Source organism: Eleutherodactylus coqui, chromosome 1 (genome assembly GCF_035609145.1).
Source record: "Eleutherodactylus coqui strain aEleCoq1 chromosome 1, aEleCoq1.hap1, whole genome shotgun sequence".
NCBI lineage: Eukaryota > Metazoa > Chordata > Amphibia > Anura > Eleutherodactylidae > Eleutherodactylus > Eleutherodactylus coqui.
In genome coordinates this window covers 383,934,740-383,953,829 of record NC_089837.1, presented here as the reverse complement: position 1 = coordinate 383,953,829, position 19,090 = coordinate 383,934,740, and the positions used below count along the sequence as shown (strand labels likewise).

At 42.5% G+C, this 19,090-nt stretch overlaps 1 protein-coding gene across 1 annotated transcript in view; it reads left to right on the top strand.

The window, feature by feature from the left end:
* Window positions 1-19,090, top strand: part of OCA2 (OCA2 melanosomal transmembrane protein) — a 277,343-nt gene that overhangs the window by 142,226 nt on the left and 116,027 nt on the right. Inside the window, exons 7-11 of the mRNA XM_066579296.1 lie at window positions 2,488-2,645; window positions 4,123-4,205; window positions 7,904-8,057; window positions 11,683-11,754; window positions 18,640-18,705. Of these exons, the coding sequence (XP_066435393.1) occupies window positions 2,488-2,645; window positions 4,123-4,205; window positions 7,904-8,057; window positions 11,683-11,754; window positions 18,640-18,705 (533 nt within the window). The remainder of the gene's footprint in view (window positions 1-2,487; window positions 2,646-4,122; window positions 4,206-7,903; window positions 8,058-11,682; window positions 11,755-18,639; window positions 18,706-19,090) is intronic.

Here is a 19,090-nt window from a genome sequence, read left to right as displayed (position 1 = left end):
ACAGGAAAGCCTACATGTTTCAAACCATATAATCCTTGCTCATAGCATCACAAAGTTCCAAAATACTGCATCCACATTAAAAGTAAATCACTACCCCCAGCTCATATGAGCACTGGTTGATTAGGAATTTTGTTTTGCAGCAAGAGAAAGGTACGTGTTAAGTATGAGAACCAGGAAACGATACTAGAGCCTGTTCTCTCCATTAAGGCCACTGTAGTTTTACTTTTGCATCCTTTTGAAAATTACCATTAAAACAGGATGCAATGGGACACAAAAATGGTGCAGGTTTTTTTCTGTCCTGTTGAAGAGGATGCAGATGAATCCTGTAATTTGTACAACAGAAGTCAACAGCAACAAGATATAACCGGATGGCCATCCTCTATGTCACATCTGTGCAGGCTGTGGGAATGACCTACAGGGACACAACCCAAACAGGGGCTCGACATATTATTATGTTCACCCTGAGTGCAAGACGCACCATGCCCATACTACATCCAGGACTAACATAAAACTGTGTTCACACAGGGAGAGAGAACCTGCATACACAACAACACAAACACCAGATACCAACAACAATCTGTACTGTAAAGCTACAACAGATCAAACGACCAGCAACGACAGACAAACGCCAAAGCACTTACCTAAAGTACGAGGTATTAATTAGTAATTTGGCAAAGCTCACGAGCCCACAACAAGGGCCTCTAACAAGACGACTTAAACCCCAGGAGTCTTGCCTACAAGCAGGGCGATCGTCTCAATAGGGACAGCCCCATGCTGGAACCTAGGGGCCTGGCTCATCATCGATGGAATACAACATATAACAGACAGGACACTTTTTGTACGCACAAACAGACAAGGGATATACACTGGAACAGATTACACCAAAAAACAGGTAATCCCACAGAGAACCCATGCATTTAATGAAAGCAGAACATGCACGACACCAAACGCCAGGTGTTACCATGCAAGGCGGTGCGGGGTCCCGCGGTCGGCGCGTGTCGCTCCGGCGTTGGCGTCCTGTAGCTCTGGTGTCGGGGCTCTCCCGGCGGCTTGGGGCGGCCGGTGGGCGGCAGCGTGGGCGTGTCCACCCGTAGGGTGCTGCCCGCACGCCTCCATCCTTCTCATGCAGCAGTGGGAGGAGTTGCCTCCTCCCACTCTCTGCCCCTGGGTGGAGCCTTGTAGTTAAAAGACTGGCAGTGATCTGAGCTCACTGCCAGTTATTGGTTCTGTCAGCCACTAGTCAGTCCTGTCTGTAGTTCTGCTCAGTCAGTTCCCTAGCTTGCTTGTCAGTTTCCTTTCCCAGCTTTGCCTTGCTCAGTATTTCCTGCTTGGTCATTCCATCTGCCTTTTCTGTCGGCACTCTGTCCCCCTGTTAGGTAGTTCCTCTGTGTAGTCACCAGGTCCCTAGCCAGAGTAGGTATAAACAATATAAATCAACTGCAGCACTCACATAGATTCAATTCAATCCAATTCCTCTTGGTCTGCTGTATATGCAGCAAGGAGCAGGTGGATGCAACAGCCCATGAAAATGCTTGAAAAAGGCCATAACGGTGGCCGAAACATCGCTGGTCTTCCTTTGATGGAGGAATAAAAGTTTGAAAATTATCTTGAATAACTCATCTGATGCTGCCTGGTCTCTGCCTTATAATCCAAGCCAGGGTAGGGACCGCCATCCAGTTGTCCGCCTGTGGTTAGCCAGGGCCGAGGCAAGTAGGCAGGGACAGTGGGGGGCGGTAAGCTCAGGGCACCCCACTTGGCGCCCGGGGGTCAGAGTGCTGTAACACCAGGGTCCTGAGAGGGTATGAGACAAATGGATAAAATACCAGCACCATCTAAAGGGGCTGGTATTTATGTGCAGCAGACCAGTGGTGATTGGCTGTCTGGAGAACTCCATGCCATCAGCCAGCCAAATCAACCACACCTGCAGCAGTGTGCTCCTGGAAACCCACAGAACTACAGGTCCCAGAAGAATAACATGACACTCTAATCTTGAAAACAAAAAAACTCAGTACCATTCAGTAGAATGTAAAAACATGGTGTGAACAGGGCCATGCTTTTCCTTTTAGGTATATGCCATGTGAATATTGCTTTCATAACCAGTACAAAAAAAATGAAGGCAGATTTCAAATGTGCCGTATCTATAAAAAAATATATAATTTAAATAATCCTCCTATTGCTGAAATCACGTGTTTTGGTTGCTGTTTGTCCACCTTTGAAAATGCTTGAATTTGTTTAAGGCTATGTGTAGTTTCTTGCATCAGTATATTCTTCTGTATTCTTGCCCCTTGTCAAGTATGCTAATAATGTAATGTAGTTTATTTTCTGACCTTCTGTCTGAACTTGAAATCTCAAAGAGCTTCATGTAAATCAGCTAAGAAAACATAATGCCCTTTTATTTTTCCTTCTCCATTTTTACACTCCCTCAACATTTGTGCATAAATGTATGTGTTATCTATATACTATATACCCTTAACAATGCCCTACAAGCTACAAATCTTACAGACTTTCGTGACTCTGCACTCTTAAAACTAGAAGTTGATGGTCCATTTGCTGGAGATTTATTTGATCGACGTGATGATGAATATATCCTTATTCAAATTGTGCAACTTGATGACCCCTTTTCAAGAAGACGTCGACCCACACAGGTTGGTAGATGCAATTAGCAAAGTAAATGTGTGTATATTTCTATATGTTAAACACATTGGGCCTCAGTCATAAAAAATGCCCTAACTAAAGATATCTATTATAATATTATAATAATTATTCGGATTCCATCTTTTTTTCCAGAGCAGGCGTCATGAGAAGTTTAATTGGTTGCTATTAACAAAAACTGAAACAATTAAATTTCCCTTATTTAAGCACTCTGTGAAGCCACATTGTGCCTTTCATTGCCTCAGATTTCACATGGAGGCATGCAGAGGTTTTATTATCTGACAAATTCCATATGACAAAGTATTGTGACTTAATCTATCACAAGCTATACTACAAAAAGCATTCTATACTAGCAGCCAGAAAGTCTCTTACAATGCTATACTGTATGGCGACCTCATGTGAATGCCTGCCGCTATATACAACTCTACATGACATCATGCAGGCTATACTTTTCAATTCCCTTCATGTTCAGTAAGTTGAATCTTGCAGTGATATTCATGCAGGTTGGAAAGCGTAACCTCGTTGTTACCCTATTATATGGCTTGTTAGAATTAGTTGCCATAAGCTTTCAAACTGGATTGTTGAAAGAATGTAAAAAAATGTGTATAAGTAAATTTCCAGGACATTAAAAAAATTCTGCGGGCTTAAAATAGTGTAAAATAAAGAAAAAAATAAAAACTCACCTATTCTAGTGGCTCTCAATCCACTGCGGCATCCGTGGTACCCACCGCTTGAGAACCCAGAAGAATTAGCGAAGGGTCATGTGTAGAGATGAGCGAGTATACTCGCTAAGGCACATTACTCGAGCGAGTAGTGCCGTAGCCGAGTATCTCCCCACTCGTCTCTAAAGATTCGGTTGCCGGCGGGGGGCGGGGAGCGGCGGGGGAGAGCGGGGAGGAACGGAGGGGAGATCTCTCTCTCCCTCTTTCCCCCCCGCAACTCACCTGTCACCCGCGCCGGCCCTGGAATCTTTAGAGACGAGCGGGGAGATACTCGGCTAAGGCACTACTCGCTCGAGTAATGTGCCTTAGCGAGTATACTCACTCATCTCTAGTCATGTGCCATTCATTGATCATGGAAGAATGGCCTTACTACTCTGTAGTAGAATCATACATATAAGGTTTTTTTTAAGTCATGACCTACATTATCCTCAGTATCAAATTGGTTCGTGTTTGATTCTGTTTCCTGGATCCAATGAATGTGGATCCTCCATATACTGTACAGCTGTGCTAGTGTAGAGTGCAGTAGCTCCACAAAACAACTGATCAATGAAGAGATCCCCATCGATCTGATATCAATGATCTATTCAAAGGATAGGTCATCAATGAAATGGAGCCTGGAAAATCTCTAATTCTATAAAGGTCATGGAATCCAAGGTTGTAAACTACTCTCTGTAGGAGAATGGATTTGTCTGCATAGCATAAGATGAGCGATTCAGTATTTCTCTTGGTGTGATTCTGTATTTCATAGGTGATACACAACTGGACTCTGGCTCTGAATTCAAGGCGTAAGGAACATATTGTAAAACAAAGAACATTTGAAATTTTAAACAGGTTAGTTGCATGATTTTATTACTTTGAGATGTTGTTTTTGGTTAGGATTACAGATGAGCGAGTAGTGCCTTAGTCGAGTATCTGCCGGCTCGTGTCTAAAGATTCGGGTGTCGGCGGCGGGCGGGGAGCGGCGGGGGAGAGTGGGGAGGAACGGAGGGGAGATCCCTCTCTCCCTCTCTCCCCCCCGCTCCCCCCTGCTCACCGCCACAACTCACCTGTCACTGGCGCCGGCAGCCGAATCTTTAGACACGAGCCGGCAGATACTCGGCTAAGGCACTACTCGCTCGAGTAGTTAGCCTTAGCGAGTATACTCACTCATCTCTAGTTAGGATGTTATGGGAGTAAAAAGGTTTTTAATATTACTGGAAACTGCTTCTTGCCCAAAATTCTAGGATGCCACGTAGCACCTTCCTATATCTATTTCACATATCTGCATCAGTAGCACTGAGTGTTTCATTGAATCAATGCCATAAGCACTTAACTGTTCCCTTAGGCTCATGTGACATGAGCGTATGTGTATTTGCATGTGCCAAAGTGTTTTTTACTGCAATTGCGCATGCAACAAAACACACACTGATGCTCTTAGCCATTGAAATGGCCAATTAGTTTAATGGCTTCAAGATGTATTCTTGCCCAGGAAAATAGAGCATGTTGCGCATCTTTCTGCATGACTAAATTGCGCGAGTCAAATACATGCATGTGAATGAACCCAATGAAATCAATGGGTTCTGTTTTCTGCATATTGCGTTCACAAATCTTTTATGCTCAAATATGCCCATGTGATGCAGGACTCAGAGTATTTATATCTGTTCCAGATTTTGCAGTGTTAAGTTACACCTTAGATTGGAGTCACGATACCCAAATGCTTTGCTGAATAAACATAGATTAGTAGAGGGTGTTACTGCCATATTATTAAGACGTTAATGTTCACTTAAGGCCCATTTAGACGGGACGAGTGTCGGGCATACGATGCCTGACACTCATCACTGCACATACTAGCTCTCATGCTGCTGCACAGGAGCAAGTATCGCTGGCTCAAAGCGGGGTGGCTGGAGGAGATTTCTCTCTTCGCTTTCCCCCGCCCCTCTCCCTTAACATAGTCGCTGTTCAGTACTGAACGGCTGCTATTTACACTGAACGATGAGTGATCAGCTCATTGTTTATGCAGTATAAATGATGGACGATAAGCTGATCGCTGATGGTTCTGTGTAAATAGCAGCTGTTCAGTACTGAACAGTCGCTATGTTAAGTCAATGGAGCAGCCTCCCTGCCCACCTTAAGGCCCATTTACACATAAAGATTATTGCTCAAAACATTACACAATTATCATCAGGTGTTGAAACTTTCCGGCTATGTTATCATTTATATGTTGCACCTGATTACATGTAGTAGCTGACTATCAATTGTTACTAATTATGTGACTACAAGGCTATAGTATGTCAAGTCAGTGACGCGAGTTACATGTGAGGCCTCATTCACACGAGCGTGATTTTAGCGCAGTATAGGCGCATGAAAAGATCCGCGGCTATACTGCACTAAATGTAGTGTGAACGGGCGATTTCCAGCTATTAAGTCTCAAGCTCAATTCGCACACGATCCAGCTCTCATATGAGTCTATGGAAACTCCAGCGCAGCACGCACCAAAGATAGGTCAGGTCCTGTCTTTTCTCGCAGCACAGACCTTAGATCCGTGTCCTATCTTTGTTAGGTGTGAGTTTTTTGCACGTATAAAATTCCTTCATCTGAACTTTTCCATAGGAAACCATTGACTCTATTAAGGTGCCTACCCACTTGCGATTTTTTTTCCTGTGATGTTTTGCGTTTTTTCTCAAGAGCAATTAATATAGAATGTGTTCTTGTCCATCTGGGTTTTTTTTTTCCGTTTTGTGGGGTTTTTTCACATAGGAACTGTCAGTTGCATATGTCTCCTTATTTTTCTCTTAATGCACCCATGATTGTCAATGGAGGGCTGCAAAAAACGCCGCGAAAAACGCGCGAAAACGCCGCGTTTTTCACGTGCGAAAATCGGCAACGCAAGTGGGTAGGCGCCCTTATACGTGATCTTTTTGCACGCCTATTCTGCGGTAAAATTTGGCTTGTGTACATGGTCAGCGGATATTGTTAAAGGGGTTGTCCCGCGGCAGCAAGTGGGTCTATACACTTCTGTATGGCCATATTAATGCACTTTGTAATGTACATTGTGCATTAATTATGAGCCATACAGAAGTTATCAAAAGTTTTATACTTACCTGCTCCGTTGCTGGCGTCCTCGTCTCCATGGTGCCGACTAATTTTCGGCCTCCGATGGCCAAATTAGCCGCGCTTGCGCAGTCCGGGTCTTCTGCGGCCTTCAATGGGGCCGCTCGTGCAGAATGCCGGCTCCGTGTAGCTCCGCCCCGTCACGTGCCGATTCCAGCCAATCAGGAGGCTGGAATCGGCAATGGACCGCACAGAAGAGCTGCGGTCCACGGAGGAAGAGGATCCCAGCGGCCATCTTCACCGGTAAGTATAGAAGTCACCGGAGCGCGGGGATTAAGGTAAGCGCTGAGCGGTTTTTTTTTTACGTCCCTGCATCGGGGTTGTCTCGCGCCGAACGGGGGGGGGGGGTTTGAAAAAAAAAAAAACCCGTTTCGGCGCGGGACAACCCCTTTAAGTAGTTAAAAATGTTTGACTGTTTGGCTCCTGCAGCTTGTAGGTCTTACAATACAAGACAAGATGCTTAATTCTGTTCAGTGCCCGTTCCACGAGCAGTTTGCAGCCCTTATTGCTGTTTCCCTAAAAGCTAATTTGCCAATTTAACAACTAAATAAAATAAACTCAGTGTAAATTCTAAGTTATGTGTCTACAGCTCCTATGCAGACGGACATGTGTGTGTTTCTCCATGTTAACAGACAGCAAACTGTGTAAGCCTAATCCTGCAGTCAAGGCCTATTGCATTTGCCTTCTGTTTGCTAACCTACACAGTATGTATTGTGTTACCATGGAGACACATAGGTTTCAGCAGGAGCTGTACACATAAAATGCTATGACATTTTAAATTCAGACATATTACAAGGGTTTCTGAAATTGTAGATGCATTGGGATTAGAGTTGAGCGAACATACTCTGCCAAGCTTGATGCTCGTTTGAGTATTAGCGTACTCGATGGTGCTCATTACTCGAACGAGCATCAAATCGTGTTCGACCCCGCCCCAGTTTTTGCCCCCCCCCTGCTGTGACGTGCCTGTTTTGGCCCCTCCCCGCCGCGACGCAGTGCGCATCATTGGCTAATTTGTTGTCTGCCAGGCAGGGGTGTAAGAGAGAGAGAGAGAGAGAGAGAGAGAGAACACGAACCAAGAAAAAAAAAAAAGCTCGGCACCCGGCGTCCCACATACAAAAATGCTCGAGTCTCCCATTGTAGTCAATGGGGTTCGTTACTTAAGTAGAGCTCTCGAATTTTACGAAAAGCTCGACTCAAATAACGCGGACCCGAGCATTTGGATGCTCGCTCATCTCTAATTGGGATACTTTGTTGGAACGTATAAATATTTGTTTGGTTTATACAAGTACTGGAGATGTCTTAAAAGTACAATACGAGGCAGTCAATCAACAATACTCGTACGCTTCTACTTGTAGATTTTCACTATTTGCATTTACTTATTTTGCTACTAAACCAAGTTATATATTGCTATTGACTAAGCTTCTATATTTCAATCCCAGTGAAACAATTTCAATAAACTTTCAAGCATTTCTTCAAGAGACTCAACTCGTTCCGCTCTCTGTATCTCATCAGTATCTAAGTGCAAGCATTGAGACCCAAGTAACAATTGCAGCCATTATCTTAGCAGGTGTTTATGCGTTAATCATATTTGAGGTAAGACCAATCAATACTTCAGTTAGGCTTCTTATAGGACATTAGTGAGCATTAATTGTTTGCATTTTTTTTGTATTTCTGTTTTGGATGATATGGTAATGAAGAGGTTTTTTTTGTGTCTATGCGGCAAACCAATGTAGCACAATTTACAGTCCTCTTGGGTTTTCACATGTTAAATATTTCAGCATGAATTGGATCAGTGACTACGAGTTATATAAAACATACTGCTTAATCATCCTTAGGCGAGGGCACACTTACAGTGACATGCATTTTCCTGTCTTAATTCTTATCCATGATACAGATAAGATTAGGACATGCAATGAGTTTTTCACTCAGTCCTTGTCTGCGTGAAAAAACCCTGTTGTCCATGTGTGGTCCATTTTTTTCAAGTCCGACACACGGAAAAAACCCAACCTTAAGTATATTTATAGGGCAATTTAAAAAGAAGGGTCTCAGAATTGGGGATTTAATTATGAACTACAAAATATAGATACACAATCCGCACATCACTAAAAAGAGAAAGGTTCAAAGTTTTATTATGACGTACCAGTAAGTTCCATTTTCTACCACACCGCAGTGCTGTTTCTTGTTGCTTACAGTTTATGAAAATGGTGACACCACAGGAGAAATTGTTTTTGTGCTTGAGTTTGCGAAGTGTGAATCCATTGTCCAGGTACAATGTGAATTCCAGTGTCAATTCCAAAAACAGTCACCTCGTCACAAGCAAATTTACGAGTCACAAAGAAAATTGGTTGAACATGGTTGCATATGCATGCGCACCCCTGGGACCATAAGGGCTCAGTCACATGGGCGCATCGGCACCCGTACTCTGGCGCTGATGCGCCCGTGTGACTGACAGTTAGAAGACGGCCGTACCTGAAGACGGACGTCTCTCTCCAGCGCTGATGAAAGAACACATGACCGGCAATGAAGCCAGTCACATGTTCTTCCTCCCGGCGCTGCAGAGAGACGGCCATCTTCGGGTACGGTCATCTGCTGGCTGCAGTAACACGGGTGGTGATGCGCCCATGTGACTGAGCCCTAAAACTGGAAATGACACACCCAGCGCTGTGATGTGGCAGAAAATGTAACTTACTGGCATGGCATAAAAAACTTTAAGCCATCCTCTTTTCAATGATGTGTGGATTGTATACCTGTTTTTTGTAGCTTGTTTGTAATTAATACCCCCAAATCTGTTCCTTCTTTATATAATGCTGTGTATTGCACCACTACTCTGGCAATAATTTCTCCTTATTTCGCTTAGTGTCACAAAAGTAGCTTTTTTACTATTGCTTTTTTTTTTCTATTAACATAACTGGGATATACGTATGCAGATATTGAATAGTTCAGTTTTTCAATTGTATGCAAGAAAAGTGTGAAGAAGATCCAGAATACTAACAGACTAACAAGGGATGTATTAGCATTTGATGCTGCCCTGAAGCCCATTGAATACCTACAGCGCTGCAGCATTTAACCACAGGGACTCCATGCAACACAGCATGGAGCTCCTTAAAGCGCTGTATTAGGAAATTATTTTCCTTTAGAAGAAATGGTTCTATTAAAGAATAAAGTGGTATTAAACCATGAAGAAAAAAGTTCTTTATACCTCCGTATGAAATCTGAAGCATATGGAGGCACAGTTGTAGCTGAGGAGAGCTCTGTATCAGAAAGGCTGCTCTTTAAGGCTAGTTTCACACAGGTGAAAATCTCACGCGAGTTTTGTGCGATGCGAGACACGCAACTCGCGCTAATATAAATTCCATTCTTTTGAATGGAGTCATACACATGAGCGATGTTTTCCCTCACAGTTATGCTGTGAGGAACAAAATTGTGGCATGTTCTATTTTTTTTTTTTTTTTGCGTTCCTCGGAACACATCGCCCATTGATTTCAATTGGATTCTAAAAACATCGCATGGCTCCTACATGCTGTGCGATGGCAATGCGAGTGTGATACGAGGTTTCCCTTTGAAAGCAATGGAAAACACTTCCGATCCCTTTCACGCATAAAATCCACGTAAGAGGATCAGAATTTCACAGCAGTGATGCTAGGTGTTTTTGCCTGAAAATTGCTTCGCACCCATGGGTAAAACGCATGTTGACTTTGCTCGATATCATGCTCACCTGTGAGAAAGTAGCCTTACTGATATTGAGCTAACAGTTAGCAAAGACTGTTAGACCTAAAAAAATCTCTATAAAGAAATATAAGTGATGTTGCTGTAATATTTTGATTGGTTACTTGCTGTGAACATCTGGAATATGTTCAAATAAGGCAGATGATAAAAAGATGGTATACACAAACCTAGTGGTCAGGGGTGTAACTAGGTTGTCCTGCACCTGGGCCACTTATATAGTTTAGTGCCCCCTCCACCACCATCAATTGATGAATTACTGCACTGTAACCTTTTTTATTTATTTTGTTCCCACATTGTGCAGTCAGAATCTGGACATCTGAGGGTAAGACTTGATAATGTGGCATCTGGGCAGCCATGATGCAGCTGAAATGTGCACTCAACAGCATGTTGGCACAGTCACATGCTCCGCCCCTGATCACATGATGGTGACATAATCGAAGGTCCCAAAACATAAATCATGCAGAGCCTGACAGCAGCCATGTGCCTACAGCACCTGTGATGATGTCACCGTCAAGTGATCAGCCACCTGGGCTCTATGTCCATGAGTGAGTGAGTTACATGCTCCATTCCTGATCACATGACAGTGACATCATCACAGGTCCTTTATCCCTGTGCAGATTACTGGCAGACTACATTCCCCAGCAAACCCCTCAGTTGCTATGGAATACTAACGACCATCTGTCTGTAAGTGAGGGACTGTGTGAGCTACATGTGAAGATGCCACCGCTGGCGTCTCAACGACAGTCATCCCATGTAAATGCATGCAGCAACTGAACGAGAGTTGCTCAGTCGTTCTGCTTCTGTATACAGAAACCTGAATGATGCACGGTGCAGTGTAAATAGCAGTTGCTCACTCCTGATCGACTGTCTGTTTACTGTGAATGGAGGCAGGTAGGGAACAACGCTCCCTGGCCCACTCCACCTACATGTTGACAGTGCTTGCAGCAATGCCAGGAATACTCACTCCTGTCTAGCACCTCAAGAGCAAGCGTCTATGGGACACGCTGTTGGCATCGTTTTCCCTACAGTATCTCCGAAGAAAATGGGGCATTACTCTGCTTTCCTGCAGCTGATTGCCTCCTTTGACAAAAAAACTTGTCTGGAACACCCCCTCATCCCGCCTTCATTGCACCAAATGCACATGCCTCTCCTGCTCCCCCAACTATGCCATTTTAATTATGTATTATATTTAACTGGTTGTAACTAGAGACTTGTTTTTTACCCGATCAAAAACTGTAGCCAAGACTGAGTGGTTTGTTGCCCTCCTTTCCCTGCCTTGTAACAACAGAGTCACATGCATCTAGCCATGCTTTTGGGTTTACATATCATTCATTTATGTCTTGGCTAAAGTGACCATTCTCAGTACAATGTTTTATTTCTTTACTGTTGAAGTGGGTAATTTCTTTTTGTCTCAACTGATCTTTCAAAAATTCATTGTGATAATGTGTCATTGGTTTAACATTTAACTCTAAATGAAACTTATTTTTTGTAGATTGTCCATAGAACTCTAGCGGCCATGTTGGGCTCCTTGGCTGCTCTTGCAGCTTTGGCAGCAGTTGGTGATGTAAGTTGATAAGCTGATTAGTAGTAAGTAGCTTTGATTAGTGGTGGTCTAAGTGCAGAAACTCTCACTGATCAATAAAATGAAGGGAAAAAATCAATCTGTTCTTCTGATAGAGGTGGGGTTAGGAATATAACAGCCACAAACTTTCTTCTAGTAGACCCTGAAACTGTTGCTCAAGGGTAAACAAAAGAGGACTTCTCTTCCTTCTTGTCAGGGTACATTGACAGACGAGAATCTTGTGCGCGTTTTGTGAGTTGTGAAGCGCACAAAAATTTAACAAAGATGAATTCCATTCTTTTGACTTATTCACATGAGCGATTTTTTTCCCCTTGCTGTGATGCTGTGAGGGTAAAAATCACAGCATGTTCTAACTTTTGACATTCCCCCGGGAACACCTTGGTCATTTGTTTCCAATGGGACCTTTTAAATGTATCTCATGGTACTCACGTGACGAGCGATGTGCATGTGAATGAAATCAATGGGAAACACTTGCGCTCCTCTAATGCATGTGAAACACACGCCGGAGGATCACTAGTTCACAGAAGTGATGCCAGGAGTTTTTGTATGAAAAAACATTGGCAAGTGCGATATCGGGCCAAGTCTCTCAGCCCAATATCGCACTCACCCATATGAATGTAGCCTAAGCAATATGTGAGGGTGTTCTCATCTGGATTCTCATCAAAATATTTGGAAAGTCAATCTAGTGCTTTTAAATATAGGAGATTTTGGTAGATATCTAGACTATATCAAGATAATTATAATGCCACTTTGACATGTGCCTAGTGTTTAAAAATATATATATTATTCAGGGCTTATTCATATGCACAAGTTCAACATCCGAGTTCGGTCCAAGCTTTCAAATGAACGCAGTCATTCTCATGTGCAATTTCTTTTCATGGGCCGATAGACCTTGTTAAAAACAAATCACAACATGTTCTATTTTGGTGCATTTTTATGCACCAAAATCACCCAATAAAATCAATGAGTTTTTGAAAAAAACTGAATGCACTTGCATAGCATGTGTGTGCAAACTGTTTTTTTCATAAGCCCATTGACTATATTGGGCAATTTTGGTGCATGACAATGCACCAAAGCAGGACATGACGTGAGTTTTAAATATTACTAAATGGGCAATTTTGAAAAACCTTCCCTGTTTTTTTACTTACATGAAAAACTGAATGTATTCAGATGTCATTCGGATGACGCTCTTGTGTTAACCCCTTCCCGCTCTAGGGCATACATGTATGGCCTGGCTGGGAAGCAGTTCCCTTCCCAAGGTGTACACTTAAGTCATGGATAGCACAGGCTCAGAAGCTGAGTCCACAACATCTACAGTAGGAGCCTGACTGACAGCTGGCCTCTCTATGCAACAGTGGGAATTGATGAGAACACAATCCCGGCTGTTAACCCCTTATATGCTGCAAACAATGTTGATTATGGCATTTAAAGGATTCATAGTGGGAGATAACTCACTTTGTGACATCATCAGCCCTCCGCTATGTAATTCTGGAGGTCAGACAGGTTGCCATTGCATCCAGACGCCAGGCAATGGTGTCCAGATCTGCCACGTCCTATTATCGCTATTATTGCAGTACAGAAGAACTCTATTATCATAGCAATCATAGCATCACAGGTTTAAGTCCCCTACAGGGATATAAAAAATGTACAAAAAAATACTAAAAAAGTGGGAAAAAATTGCAATAAAGAAAAACTTTCCTCTATCCGTTTAAAAAAATGAAACCACAATTTTGGCATTGTTGCATCCATAACGACCCATACGATAAATTGAATACACTTGTAATTCTGTTTGGCAAATGCTGTAAAAAAAAAAAAGATAAAAAACTGACTAAAAACAAAAGAGATCAAAAAGCCCTATGTACCCCAAAATGATACCAATAAAAACTATTGCTCATTATGCTAAAAACAAGCTTTCGTTGATGTAAAATTAAAAAAGTTATGGAATCTTAAACGCACTGAAGCAAAAAAAATATTTTCCAAAAAGAAAAAAAAAGAAAGCGTGGGTTCTATTCTGCAAATGTGAGAAACCTAAAAAAAAAATATATATATGTATATATATATATATATATATATATATAATTTTGGTTTTGTCGTAGTCTCACCCACGCACATAAAAAAAAAATTATGACATTTATGCTGTATGATTAACACTGTTAAAAAAAAGCTAAGGCAGAATTCATGTTGTTCCTCCCTGTCTTACAAAAATTTTTTATAAAAGTTAAACAATGCATTATATGTACCCGAAAAGTGGAGCCAATAAAAACTACAGCTCACCACCACGCAAAATCCCCAAAACATTGTTGCGTCCTTATGGCCAAAAAAGGCTGTGTCACTAACGGGTTGAAACACAAAAGCTAAACAAGAACTGATGTAGAAAGCAGTGAAATTGGTCAGTTTTTCACTAGAGATGAGCGAACGTACTCGGATAGGCACTACTCGTCCGAGTAATGTGCCTTATCCGAGTACCGCTGTGTTCGTGCTGAAAGATTCGGGGCGCTCCGCTGCTGACAGGTGAGTCGCAGCGGGGAGCAGGGCAGAGCGGCCGGGAGAGAAGGAGAGAAAGATCTCCCCTCCGTTCCTCCCCGCTCTCCCCTGCAGCTCCCCGCTCCGCAGCGCGTCCCGAATCTTTCAGCACGAGTACAGCGGTACTCGGATAAGGCACATTACTCGGACGAGTAGTGCCTATCCGAGTACGTTCGCTCATCTCTATTTTTTACTGAGCAAAAATGTACTCGCCCACTTGACTATAGCCTTAATACCAAAGATGTAACTATAGAGGATACAGGGGATGCGGTTGCACCCGGGCCCAGGAGCCTTAGGGGGCCCATAAGGCCTCTCTTCTCCATATAGGGAGCCCGGTACTATGAATAAAGCGTTATAGTTTGGGGCCCTGTTACAGGTTTTGCATTGGGGCCCAGAAGCTTCAAGTTACATCTTTGCTTAATACAATATTTTTTTGCTCCCACAATATTCAGCTCAGTGTTAGAGGCATGCAAATGAGCATTCTTTCTTAAATATTAGGCTCCGAAACTCAATCTGATGTGTACTCGTTAAATGAAACTGCCTGGAGATTATCGTTTTACTAGACTTCCTATTCTAATGTCACTTTAAAATATAAGTATCACTGGATTGTTTCACTATATAAATATCCCTTGGAAGGAGCACCATTTTGGCTTATTGCCTATGACACATTTATTTTAATGTTACCTTAACTACATTTATACAGCTTGGCACTTTGTATCCATCAATTTGTAGGGCCGATTACATAGAAGCTATAAAAGAAGCAGATGTTCTGCAATTTATAGCACTTATTAGGTAGTGTTTAAATGTTAAACTTTTTATTGGAAAAACTATAAATGATGACACCAGAACAAAACTTTAGTTAACCACCACATCACTTAAAGGGGCTTTCGCTTGTAATAAAATGATGACATATCACTAGGATAGACCATCATGTTACAATTAATGGGAACTCAAGATTTCGAGAATGAGAGAAATTTAGGAGAATACGCAGCAAAAGGCATGCATTGACAGGTATGTAAAAATTGCTTCTTCCTTCACTCTTACGAAAATGAATTGCGATTTCTGTGAGCAGAGGAAAAATCACAGCATGCTTTATTTTGCTGCAGACTCCGCACGAACGGCCTCCATTGAAGGCAATGGACGCTGTTGGACCCACAGTCCGTCCGCAATTGGCATTGCGGATAGGCCGCGGGTATCCACATCATCGCCTAGCAACTGGAAATACAAATATTTAATTAAAAAAATCTTTACTGCGCATGACCGATGGTGCAAGTACACAGGGTCATCGGAGATGGATTCTCCCGCATGTGTAATCCAGATCGCACATGTGAGTCCGAACTAACTCACACCCCACAGAGCTACAGAGGGCGCAGTGTGGACTGTTATCTCTGTAATTTTCATGGACATAATAGACAATTGTATGTCTTTTGAATGGGGCGACTTTCAAGCGCTTCAGGAGTAATTGTTCAGGAAATGAGATGAAGTGGTCTGGAGATGGTTCCGGCCACCTGCCTGCATTCACAGTAAACAGGAAGTTGTTTATAGGTGAATGACTGCCTGTTTACACGGACCAATCGTCATTTAATTTTTATGCCTGCAGAAACTGTTGTTCAGTCGTTACCGGCATTCACACTGAGCGGTTATCGTTCAGATTGCCATGATCCAGCGAGAATCTAAACAATTATCATTCAGTGTAAAAGGGCCCTTAGATTCGGTATGCTGACAGCCCTGATAGAATGGCCTCTAAGCTACTAAGCATGCCCAGAAGCCATCCTATTGAGATAAATTGCAGAGCCGCGGCCCGGTGGTGATCGGACAATGTGACAATGAGCTGTATATTGTGAAGTTAGAAAAGAGAAGATATCTGTGCAGCACTATGTTTTGGACACAGCAAACAAGTTGGTTAGCTGCTCCATTTCACTTATTAGACACAACGAACATTAATTAATGAAATGGGAATACCTCTCTAGGCCTAAGGCCTCTTTCACACATGCGCCGTAAGAACACGTAAACCGGCGCACAAATCTAACCTTTGTGCGCCCGCTCACAACTGTTAGATTTGTAAATAAGCGCACAAAGCACCCGCCCCAAGTCCCCAGCCGGAGGGGAGGAAAGAGGAGAGAGAGGGAGTTTAGCAGTCCCACTGCTAAACTCCTTCCCACCTCCCTTCTCTGGTCGCTGTCATTGGCTCCCATAGGAGCCCATGCAGCAGCTGACATATTCCAGATGGAAAGATAGTTCCAGGACTATCTTTTCAGCCTGGCGTAAAAAAAAAGCCCGGCGCTACATTGCCCCGGCCAAGCGCTTTCTATGCCGCGGGAATACGGCCATGTGATCTGATGCATTTAAATCCAATGCATCAGATTGTAGCAGATATCGTCTGTCAGTGAAAAACTCGTGTGAAAGAGCCCTTATTGACATAAGTGTTTTCACACGGCTATTAGCTGTTTTTTTATGTTGGCCAAAAATCGCAACCATCTGAAGCATTGGCTGCCAATGTATTTGTTCAGATGACCAATTTTTAGCCATGTAAAAATATTGCGCCAGTAAAAATAGGACATACGTGACCGAAATCGGTGACTAAATTTATACGCTGCTTGAAAAGATAGGTCTTACCCTATGTTTCGACCGATATACACTTCAGGCTCTATTCACATGAGCGTATGCATTTTTATGGTCACCCCCACGCACCGTAAAATCGTGTGAATGAAGAAAAGACGCGATCGAGGCCCAATTCTTAATCAGCCGGGTGCGACTTATTAGCTAAAAAATACGTCGCAGCCCAGAAATCCCTCGCTCGGCATAAATCCTCAGAATAACTTCTAATGCCTATTTAAAGGCACCTGTAAGCTGTTCCCTGTGTTGGACGCTGCTAAACTGCCCCCTCCCTATTTTCCAGCTCCAATAAAGGTCCATGGGAGCCACCAGCATATATTGGTCAAAACATAGGGCAAGACCTATCTTTTCCATCATTGTATAAATTCGGTTGTGGTTTTCAGTCGCGTATTTGCTATATTTTCAGGCGCAATGTTTTTACGTGGCTAAAAATTAGTCATCTGAACGAATACATTGGAAGCCAATGCTTCAGATGGGCGCGATTTTCGGTCAACGTAAAAATGCAGTCAAATAGCCATGTAAAAACGTTTGTGGAAATAAGGCCTTAAATTTACACCTTAAAAGAAAAGGATAGTCTTAATTTACCTTTAATTTGATGCTTTGGCTAATTCTTCGTTAAGGCAAATGGAACTTGGAAAATTCATTAAAAAGTTCAGAACCTGCAAGACAACAGTGAACCACTGAGCAATGCGTGCTGCCATACATTACATGTAAACCAATATGTGTCATTAAAATATATAATGCATCCTGCAAAAAACAAGAACCCACACAGCTAGGCGGAAAGAAGACTACCAACCTGCCTCTTGGAAGGAGCAGATGAAAATTAGAAAAAAAATCAGCGTCAGGCTTCATTCATACGAGCGCATAAACAGCAACTTTTTCATGCCCGATCGATATACATGATCATCTGAGGCATTGGTTTCCAATGCATCAGTTCACACAGGTGTCTATATGGCACATAAAAATGTCAAACCGTGAAAAAAAACACATATTCGACCGGCATACCTGCCGACGCATATACGGTGGGCAAAAAGACAGTTCTTGAACTATCTTTTGCCCAATATATGGCAGCAGCTCCCATAGACTCCTATGGGAGCTGGACAAAGAAAGGGAGGGGAGGCATTTCAGCAGCGTTCAACGTCCATCCCGAGGATTTTTGCAGAGCGTGGGTTTTCCGGGGTGCAACTTTTTTTCGTTAAAAATGATGCTCCCGATCATGTGAATGGGTGAGAAAGCGCTGGCTGCGATCGCGGAGAAATGTCCATTCATGCCAATAAACAGCGTGGACGAGAAAACGTGTGAAAGAGCCCTCAAGAAAACAAAAATGGCTACATCAGTAAGGAGTTAAATGCTGTTTGAATAATTCTCATACCAGTTACAGTACATATAATATACAGTCCACCTTGGCCTAGTGGCTATTGTGGCAATAGCAATTTACACTATATCTGTATGCTACATTATGAAAGCACACAATGAAACTGAGTCCTTTAAAATGACTAAATAATGAGAAGGCATTAGAGTGAGAGATACACGAAAGAAGAAATTAGGCTATAAATGGCCGTGAACAGGCAGCATAGGAAAATGATGTTCATATAAATGTTAATTTCCATTCATTAATGCATATTTGAATAGTTGATTACTAAATGGAGTGTATATTTTGTGCAGCTAATCATTATATGGGTAATTAGCAGTTTTATTTAATACATTTGTTCTGTCCTCTAATTGTAGAGACCCAGCTTGGTGAAGGTAGTGGAGTGGATTGATTATGAAACACTGGCACTTCTCTTTGGAATGGTAATTAATAATCTGTAATTTTTAACAAGTAGATGTAAGCAGCTTGTTTTCATTGAATGGTAATATCCTGCACTCATTGGTAATATCCCTCTCTGCACTCAATGAAGAGGAGCACAGTGTTAAAGTAATTGTGATTACGTTTTGCAAACATCTTAGATGTAGTTTATTACAGATTTACATTCCCTCTCTTCTAGTAAAATACTTTTTTGTGGCGTTTTCATTCATTTATCCTGTATGTTTTCATGGCCAAACAAAAACTTCAATACTGTATGTTCTAGGGTGGTAGCCAGTAGTGGGCAAACTATCTCCTGCCTGCCATAATCTTTGGTTGCCGTACTAAAGACCCATTTCGACACAAAGATGATCAATCAAAAGATGGCTTTTG